We start from the raw sequence: 9779 nt of genomic DNA, 5'->3' as shown, positions 1-9779 counted from the left end.
GACCGAATCCTTATTCGTACAACAATGACTGCAAGGACATGAACAATCATTGCCATAGTCACACTCATCATCAGATTTTTTGTGGCTCTTCTTTTTAGTGCAATGACCACAACAAGTGACAAGTCCCAAAAAAATCATTTCTTAAATCTTCTAGAATTTTGAATGCCACTTCCACGCTCGCTTCTGATATTCTCATGGTATCACTCAGACATTCTTGTTTCCATTTTTCACACAAGAGTAGATATTTATGAATCCAATCTTTCTTATTTTTCACTTGTTCGACTATCCATTCAACATCCATGGAAGAAATTTGAAACTTTTTAAAATCCGAACGAGAGGGTAACTCAATTGGCGAATTTGAACTTTTGGAATCCTTGTCGTCATCATCGCTGTCATGTGAAATTTTTCTCTTCTTTGTTTCTGATGTTTTTGAGAGAATTTCCTCACACTCGTGATAATTCAATTTCTTTGCAAGATCTAGAGCCGTTTCTTCATTCTTTTCATTCAATTGCATTCCGTCATCAGATGGTCAATATCATCATAACCATTTTTATAAACAATAAAAAAATCACGAATACCTACATGATTTTCAATGTCGGGATCAATATCTTCCAATTCCCACAAGAGAGAAACAATATTTGGATGGTTTGCTTCAACGGCCGCATGAAGGGCTGTTTCCACACGTTGTGTCGTGTCGTTGTTTTCATTGAAAATATTTTCAAAATTAACATCGGCTCCTTCATCAATCAAGAATTTTACAATTTCAAAGTGTCCCTCTAAACAAGCCCAGTAAAGAGCATTCTAATTTCGAATGATCGTGTCATTATGGACATTCAATGGTTGATGATCAATTCCATATATACATATAACATACACCACCGCCTTTGCTACATTCATCATCAATTGTGAAAGGACGAAACAACTTGCGGGCCAGAGGCAAATCTCCACTTTTGCATGCTTGAATGAATTCGTCTGCGTCGCTGGTTGACATTTTTTCTTAAATAATTATGGAATATGAGTTTCTAAAAATCTCGAATTTCAAAATTTGAACTCTTCTTCCAAGTTGTCCTTCTCATCTTCCTCTTCCATATAGTAATCACAATCTTCATCACAAAAAAGATAGAAATACCAGCTCTTCATGCATCCTGAAAAGTATTCCATTCAATGATGGTGTGCTGTTGTCACGAATAAAATTTAAAGCTCTGAAATGATCATGTAAATCCTCGAATTGAAGTTTCATGTTCGACAATGGTTTACCACCTAAATGCAAAATATAACCACAATGAAAATGCTTTTCTGAAACGATGTTGTCACTAAGCATTAAGAATTTAGCAATTTCATATGTGAGATTTGACACCTCAACAACTGCGTTTTCTGAAACTTGTTGTAGCAAAGATAATGCTCCAGGAGTAAAATTTGTATCTGCTCTATAGTCTTTAGCAATTCCTCTAACTACTCTCTGGAAAAGAAGCTTAGGATTCACCATATCTCTCCGTGACTTGAAGGGCTGACGAATCTTTCGTTTCTTCATTTCCATAACATTCGTGGTGTCTTCAAGATGATCTATTATTGAAAATTTTCTCTTCTTATTTTCACACTCTTCATTCAAACTTATTCTATTTCCAAGAGTGATCTTGTGATGATAAGTCATGCTATACATGAGTTCTTTCATTTCTACTTTCTCCGTCAACGACAGCGCACTCTCAATAATTTTGTAAGCTTGTTCATCGAAATAAGGATCACCACTCTTGGGCAAGTCATTGGCTTTCCCGATCATTTGTTTGATAAATTCTTCCTGCAAAAACTCTTCTTCGTCACACTCATCACTTTCTGAATCGAACATGTTACGTGTCATATCGTCATGTGGTATCGAGAGGGATGTTCGATGTTTCATGTTGTTCGTGTGTAGGGAATTAGAAAGATTGTTGTCCATACAGATAGGCGTTTTTTCAAATTCGATTTTATCGTTGTCCTCTTGCTCCCTCTCGTCTAGATCAATAATAGTGTGCTTTGTGTGAGAAATTTCATAATTGATTTTGTTCAAATGTTCCTGAACAAATTGAGATCCAAACTTTTTTTTCAAATAATTCAAATATTTCTTGACAACAAGTGTCATCTGGATGATTTTTAACGATATGATGAGACAAAGATAGTGGAGACATGGAAAATATTGGTTGATCGTAGGAAAGGGTTTGCATTGAACTCGAGAAGCAAGCATTGAACCATTTCGAACTGTTTCATTCGCACTGCATAGTGCAAAATTGTGAAGCCTAATACATCAACTTTTGAGGTCATGGAATAAGCAGAGACAATAGGACTATTATGTCTCTCTTCCTCTCCTTCATAAAATTGCAAGTCAATATTCCATTCAATATTGAGTTGGGAATGGTTGGATTCTGAGTGTCGCTATTGAGAAAACAATGAATCGACGGGATTGGACATTTTAGTGACTTCTGACCAAGGCACCATTTCACTACATCCATATTGTTTGTCCATACTGCAAGAAATTGAAGAGTAAAGCCATTTGAAATTCTAGGAATAAAATCAAGACCTGTTCTGTCGAAATTTCTGTTTTGGAGGCCATCATATAATAACATACTACAAACAGGAATTCCTACCTCACTTAGCAGTTGCATTATCCAAAGAGCAGTATTCATTCTGTGTTCCATAGCCATAATAAAATATTGACGAGGAATTATTATACTATTAAAAGCATCCATTTCGATCCAATGATTGCATACAGAGCAATCCATGAGTGAGTCATCTTTCAAAAACTCCACCATTTTCATATTTAGTAACTGCTTTTCAATTTGTTGTGTATTTACTACTTCGTATGTTGTTGGATGATCTCGTATTTCCTCTAACATGGGCTGAAACATTCTCAGAAAATAATGTTGTATCGATGGAGCAACTCGCTTACTTCCGAAATGTCGCAATGCATCACCACAAAGAGCGATGAAGAGTAAGAATATCAATAACTTATTGTCCGAATAATATGGGCTCGAGAATAGATTACAATCCATCGGTTAACAACTCCAACAAATCTTCTTGTATCGCTCTCTTCCATATTGTAATCATCAATTTCTTTGTTGATAAATTTAAAAGTATTCTCTCTCCTAGTCCGATACAGCAAATCGTGTAGCCAACAATGAAGTTCATTTTCTTGCAGTTGTGCACCAATTAATTCTCTCCAAAATGTACGATCCTCTCCATCGGTGAGCTCGTACCATGCCTTGCAAACATGTCGGAATGATAACACACTTTGCGAAAGTGGAAATGGATCTTAGTGCTTTTGTAAGGGTTTGCTATTTTGCTATTCGTAAACCTTCTAATAGCTCACTATTGGAGGACATCAAGTTGTTGATTTTTTTCAGTCTTATCCTTATTTCTTTCCCTTGATTTTTCAATATAGGGATTCTCATTAAGGCTCTCAATAATATCCAAAGTTTACTACAATATGCAAGATATTGCTTTAACTCTTGAAAGGATGAAATTATGTTATCCAAAGGACTTCAATACTAGCAATACTGAAAAGTTTTTGGATAATGATTGTGCATGTGAAAATTTGTTGGAAAAACTCAAATTGTTGTTATTTTATCAACAAGAATTTGTGAAACAGTTATAATTGAGATTAGAAGACTATAAGGATTATTTTATTTGTGTTTAAAACAAAGTAAACTTTCATTTCAATCTTTTCTTCGTCTCACGGACAGGGTAGTTGAAACTTCTGAGTGAACATTAATGTTGAGAGCATGGAAAATCTGCGATAAGGCCCCATCAAACCACCAGCGAAAAAGTCATTCCAAGATACGATTGGTGGGAAAAGTATGACTTCTTTTGGTATGTCATTAAAATTCCAAATTAGTTCCTGACTGTCAAAACACCTCGTCCAAATTTATTTGGGGATTTTGATTCGTTTTTCATCGTCTAAAAAAATGAATCCCTTTGAATTAACCATCTCTTCCAACAATTCATCATCACCAACCACGAATTCAACAACGAGCTCATGTCCCGAAGTGGACCCTTCTGGTCTTCAATACATTAAATGGATTTATATTATTTTCGGAGAATGTGTTCATTCGAGTTGGGAACAAGCTTCATTCTATGTAGGAATGGCTAGCCTATTCTTTTGGATGATTGCATTATTTCCTCAAATTATTGCAAATTTTAGAAATAAGAGTGCCTCTTCTTTGGCTCTTGGATATTTAATACAATCGACGATTGGAGATTCTTGCAATTTTCTTGCTTGTATTTTGTCGGGACAATTAATGACACAAATATTCGTAGCTGGATATTTTGTTTTAATTGATATCGTTGTGATTGGACAATACTTTTTCTACAAGTTGAGGAATGCGAAAATTTTCCAAAAAAAGAAAAAATTATCGGATGCAGTCACGAAAAAATCGAATGACTTGGAAATGGATCATGTATACTTTCACGAGGATCATGAACAACTCGCCTCAGTTCAAAGAAACAGCGTTGATGAAGATAATTTTATCATGCATGACGATGAACAGTTTCATGATGACCAAAATCATCATGTTTCATTACTTCCAAATAATTCTTCTCTGCAAACAGCAACCACAAAACTGAAAACATCTTCATGGGCTGTTCTTTTATCTATTGTGATTTTTATTTCAATTTGTATCCTTTTCAATAATTACCAAATTATGGAAAGTGAAATTCTCCCCATTGCAGAAAAAAGATCTTTCAATAATGGACGACGATTGTTGAGCGTTTACGATGATGATGACAACAACTCTCCTTCGATGCCAAAACATAATGATTTTGTTTTTCCACCAAAGAATGCCTTATCCATCATTGGTTTCATCATTGGTTGTATTTGCTCCGTCATGTATATTGGTTCTCGATTTCCTCAACTCTACAAAAACTACAAAGTAAGTAGTGTGCCCATATCCAAAGTCTTTCCATGATCCTAACATTCATGTTTTCATTGAACCACCCCAAATATTGCTAGTCCAAAGACACAGAAGGTCTTTCTCGAATTTTCTTTTTCCTCGCCATCTCTGGCAATATCTGTTATGCTACCTCCATTTGGTTATTCTCTATCGATGGTCAATACCTTCTTACGAGAATTCCATGGATTTTAGAGACTCATGTCAATGTGGTGCTAGATTCAATTATTCTCACACAAATATTCTACTATCATAGACATAGAAAAGGTGCAATCATCCTTAATAATAGTGAGGATCAAAAACATCACGAAGACAATGAGGATCTCCATTCAAAGGATTCCCACAGCAATGATTCACACTCTGTGACCGAATCTGCCACTCGATCCTCTTTAGATTCTTCTGAATTGAAACTCATTCCTGTCTCTAATACTAATTGATTCATAACAGTTTCTGACGGAATGTCAACATAAAAGATTTACCTTTTGAACATTCATTGATTTAGCGATACAGCAATAATAGTCATTTCGTGGCGTTCCTTTGTTGAGTCACGAAATTAGAGTATGATTTCGCAAACAAATGACAAAGAAAGAATAATTGAGAAATGATTCAAGAAGGTAATAACATTGACCTTCCCTTCACATCCTTCGAATATTCACCCAGTCAAAACAACCAAACCAGTATTTGAAGGTGGACGAAGTTTCAAACTCAAGTTCCTAGTTCCCCATCAAAAAAAATGCCATTGACTTCCAACATCAACCAACACCATCACTATCATCATCAACTTCCAGATGAGCTCTGGATTGACATTTTCATGTATCTCACTGATTCTCTTTCCTCCATCTTTATCCATGTTCCACTCACTTGCAAGAGATTCTTCCGAATTATTTATCATATGGATGATAATTTTAAACAATTCATACCTTCCAATCATCATCAAGCCTTCGATCATCATCAAGTGTCTTCTTCCCAGACCACCACAACCACCACCACTACCAATAACAGTCTGGTTTCCAAAAGTGGAACGCATATTCTTAAACACTTTCTTCAGAAAAGGATCGACCTCCACAAGCACCATCACGACAGATCATTCTGTTCTTCCGAGGAGGAGTGAGGAGGAGGAGGATCATCACCAACATTCTGAAATAGCATCCACCGCTCTACTCCATCACGATGAATGGTTCGTTGATTCGGATACAACTCGAGTGAATGAACCCTTGTACAAGTTATTACTTGAGTTGTATAGTTTGAATAATTTTGATCAGAATGATGAACACTCGACAACAACATTTTCAAATAATACTCATGCCAACAACATGAAACAACAATATAGATCTTACAGAACTTGTTTTGAAATTTTCAAATTATTTGGTTTTACAATGAATAATTTATTTCGAAAAGAGTTGTGTTACAGCGGAACCATGATCACCAATTTGGAGGCTTACAAAAATACAAAGACTGCCTCTCCTTCGATGCAAGAATCTCTTCCAAGTGGAAATACAGTAGTAATGACAGAAAATTTTGGTTCCTCCTCAGCGGGTGTGAATGTAGTGAATCGACCCATGATGTACAATTCAGGAATTCATTATTTTGAATTTATTGTACATAAGAGTGGACAGTATGACAATTTCTTGATTGGAATTGTGTTAACTGAGAGATTGAACATTGAGAATTGTAAACAGGTATCGGGAGAAAAGCTTGAAGATCGGTTTAATGTTGATGCAGAATATAGTTTTCAGTTCAGAGATTATCTTGGATCGTTAAACAGTTTTAGTATTGCAATTTATGAAGAAGGAAATTGTGTTTATCACAAATCTCACTCAATATATAATTGTAATCAAAAGAAACAGTATTGTACTGTCGAGGATGAGAATATTGTGAAAGCTAATGGATATGTTATTGGTGTTTATTTGGATACGAAAAATTACAAAATTGCATTTGCGAAAAGTGAGTAGTTGTTTGTGACATTATTGTTCCATGACACACATTCAATTACTGCTTACGAAAACATTACATCCATACCTTAAACCACACACAAGATGGAGCATTTGTTTCATCGATGGATTTTTCTCAGAAAATGATTGATCATCCAAGGTATGAGGCAGGTCAGCTTGCTTTTTATCCTGCCTTATCTATGGGACAAACAAACGATGCTTGTACCTTTTCTACCAAGATGTCTCTTCAGAAATGTAGTGCCATCAGACGTGCTGTCAAAGAACTCGTATTCGAAAAAAAGTAACCAAAAAATTATGTCAAATTCATTTTCACGTTTGCAAACAACTTTTATTTCTTTTTATTTTGTAAAATATCAAGCTTGTCCTTTGCTTTTTGTTGAGAAATACTTAATTCTCCGTGCGACTTGATAGTGAGATCGTGCAGTTTCAATAACTTTTCAGGCACTTCTTGCTCAGCCTCCTCAAGTACCTTGATGAGTGGTGCACACAACTGAACATCATCAGGAGTGAAAAACGAAACAGAATTTCCTTCTTTGCCTGCCCGTCCAGTTCTACCAATTCTGTGAATATAGGAATCAATATCGTGAGGCATATCATAATTAATGACAAATCTCACATTCTCAATGTCCAAACCTCTTGCAGCAACATCGGTCGCAACTAAAATCGGAGTGTCTCCACTTCTAAATTCATTCAAAACCCACTCTCTTTCCTCTTGCTTTCGTTCTCCGTGAATACTTAGTGAGGGCCAACCTGATTCTCTTAATTTTTGTGTCACAAAGTCAGTACGTTTCTTGGTTTTGCAAAAAATTAAGGTTCTACAATCCTCAGGATTCTTGATAAGTTTGTCCAACATGTCAATTAGTCTTGCCATCTTGTCGCTATCTTGAATAAACATAAAGGATTGCTTAACATTGTGATTGGCACTGGTCTCTATCGATCCAATATTTACAATAAAGTGTGGCTCGGTTTTGCTTACGTAAGACATGGCCATGGACTGAACAGCACGATTCCAAGTTGCGCTGAAAAATAGAGTTTGTCGTTCTGGAGTAATTTGAGATGCAATTTGAGAAATTTGAGGATTGAAACCCATATCCAACATTCGGTCTGCTTCGTCCAATACTAAATATGAGCATCGTTTCATGTTAGTAATACCAGCTTGTAAAAAAATCAAGAAGTCTTCCTGGAGTTGCGATAACAATTTCTGGTTTTGCTCGGCATTCCTTGATTTGATTTTTTCTGACTTCTCCTCCGTATAAACAAGCAATCTTGATTGGTTTGCTTTCCGATTGGCTTGCATTACAAAATTTTTCACATTCCTTGTGAATTTGTATGGCTAACTCTCGAGTTGGTGTCAAAATGACCATGACCGGTCCTTCTCCCTTCTTTAGCTCTTTTTGAGCCAACACATGCATTAAACCTGGCAATACAAATGCCAACGTTTTACCACTGCCAGTTTCGGCCAAACCAATCATGTCATAACCTTGCAAAACAATTGGCCATGTTTGTTTCTGAATAGCTGTTGGTTCTTTGAATTGCATTTCTTGGATTTGCTTTTGAATAAAAGATGGAAAATTGAGTTGTGAAAAGAGTAAAACTGGCTTTGGGATTGGAGTTCCTTTACGAGAGCAGAAAACTTTGATGTCTTCTTTTGCTCGTACCTCGGACTCGTTTTTCATGGCTTTGACACTCGGATGTTCCACATATAAATTCTTGACAATGTCCATCTTTTCAAATTCTTTTGGAGTTTCCAGTTCAAAATTGTAAAAGTTATTCAACAAGTCATCCTTCTTGCTCATTTTGACTTTATCGGAATCTCTTAGGTGTGCAAGAAACTCTTCATCTTGTTCCACAACGACATTTTGAGTTTTTCGTTATTTAAATTCCCATTTGACTGATCTTCTTTCTGGAAGAGAAGAATTTTCTTTCGTGGAGGTTCGGAAGTACAATCATTCTTTGCCTGTTTTTGTTAATATCATTAGAGGTGCGTCGTTCGGAGGAAGAGTTATTTTTCTGCTCTGTTTTGCTATCGCGGCTTGTTGCTGAGTTGTTGTTTGTAGATGATTCCGATGATGAATTTTTGTTGTTGTTGGCTGATGATGACTTGAGCTTGTCAGCAAGTTTTCGTTTCATTTTTTTTTTTTGAATTTCCTTTTTTATTGGAATAGAGCGATTTTATGAGGAAGTGATTTTGGAAGCTGTCAGACAAAATGGCAATGCACTTAGGTTTGATGGTCTTCCCATTGTGTCCTTTCGATAAGATCATGTTATTATCTGACAAGGAACTCATTCTGTCAGCAGTGAAGAACAAAGGATTCGCATTACATTTTGCAAATGAAAACTTTCAAAAAAGGTGAAGAACTTGAGATGGAAGCTCTAAAATGCAATGGTTATGTTTTTGAAGATAGTGACGAATGTTATCAAGCTAGAATGTATCATTGCTATCATAACCCTTATTTTGGAAATGATTATTAATTGTTTTTAGTTTGGCTGAAATTGAATTCGAATTTGTAAAAGGTCAGTATTGAATGTCTTCAATTTTTATTCATCTTGATATTGTACTTTCCACTGGGAAACAGTGTTTTTCACATGATTTGGTCGTCTCCAATGAAATCACCCAGAGAGGGATCAGAATGGACATTTCCACTAATGTTTGGCGATGATGATTGATCACTATCCACTGGTGTCCAATTGGCATCATCAGAAAGGTTCAGATAAGACGAATGGTCATGCATAGAGTGATCGAATGAAACAGAAGAAGGAGTCGCTTCATTGCTGTTACCATTTGCAGTGATTGCTTCCATTAATAATTGGACAAGTACTTGTTTTAACATGGCATTCACATCCAATGTTGACGACAATGAAGAAGCATCAATAGTGGTATCAGAAGAACAAGATAGGTGACCAGAGATCA

General features: G+C 35.9%; 6 protein-coding genes across 6 annotated transcripts in view; 2 read left to right on the top strand and 4 right to left on the bottom strand.

Moving 5' to 3' along the window:
- The window catches only part of FDP41_009469 (uncharacterized protein), a gene marked incomplete at both ends in the record, with an annotated part of 2040 nt that extends 1049 nt beyond the window's left edge, over positions 1–991 (bottom strand). The window contains 3 exons of the mRNA XM_044713430.1: positions 121–496; positions 583–801; positions 875–991. Of these exons, the coding sequence (XP_044556980.1) occupies positions 121–496; positions 583–801; positions 875–991 (712 nt within the window). The remainder of the gene's footprint in view (positions 1–120; positions 497–582; positions 802–874) is intronic.
- A 117-nt stretch (positions 992–1108) lies between these two features.
- FDP41_009468 (uncharacterized protein) lies at positions 1109–1894 on the bottom strand (the record flags this gene model as incomplete). Its single annotated transcript, XM_044713429.1, has 1 exon — positions 1109–1894. The coding sequence occupies one exon, from the start codon at positions 1892–1894 to the stop codon at positions 1109–1111; it is 786 nt and encodes a 261-aa protein (XP_044556979.1).
- A 2041-nt stretch (positions 1895–3935) lies between these two features.
- FDP41_009467 (uncharacterized protein) lies at positions 3936–5353 on the top strand (the record flags this gene model as incomplete). The annotated part of the gene is made up of 2 exons (XM_044713428.1): positions 3936–4898; positions 4979–5353. 2 exons carry the CDS (start codon positions 3936–3938, stop codon positions 5351–5353), a joined length of 1338 nt encoding a protein of 445 aa, XP_044556978.1.
- A 296-nt stretch (positions 5354–5649) lies between these two features.
- FDP41_009466 (uncharacterized protein) lies at positions 5650–7152 on the top strand (the record flags this gene model as incomplete). Its single annotated transcript, XM_044713427.1, has 3 exons — positions 5650–5917; positions 5970–6860; positions 6953–7152. 3 exons carry the CDS (start codon positions 5650–5652, stop codon positions 7150–7152), a joined length of 1359 nt encoding a protein of 452 aa, XP_044556977.1.
- A 44-nt stretch (positions 7153–7196) lies between these two features.
- Positions 7197–7967, bottom strand: FDP41_009465 (uncharacterized protein; the record flags this gene model as incomplete). The annotated part of the gene is made up of 1 exon (XM_044713426.1): positions 7197–7967. One exon carries the CDS (start codon positions 7965–7967, stop codon positions 7197–7199), a length of 771 nt encoding a protein of 256 aa, XP_044556976.1.
- Positions 7968–8010: 43 nt separating this feature from the next.
- Positions 8011–8664, bottom strand: FDP41_009464 (uncharacterized protein; the record flags this gene model as incomplete). The annotated part of the gene is made up of 1 exon (XM_044713425.1): positions 8011–8664. The coding sequence occupies one exon, from the start codon at positions 8662–8664 to the stop codon at positions 8011–8013; it is 654 nt and encodes a 217-aa protein (XP_044556975.1).
- Between the last annotated feature and the right edge of the window lie 1115 nt (positions 8665–9779).

Source organism: Naegleria fowleri, assembly GCF_008403515.1.
Source record: "Naegleria fowleri strain ATCC 30894 chromosome Unknown tig69, whole genome shotgun sequence".
Lineage (NCBI taxonomy): Eukaryota > Heterolobosea > Eutetramitea > Acrasida > Naegleriidae > Naegleria > Naegleria fowleri.
The sequence above is the reverse complement of the archived record's forward strand: the minus strand, read 5'-3'. Positions and strand labels throughout refer to the sequence as shown.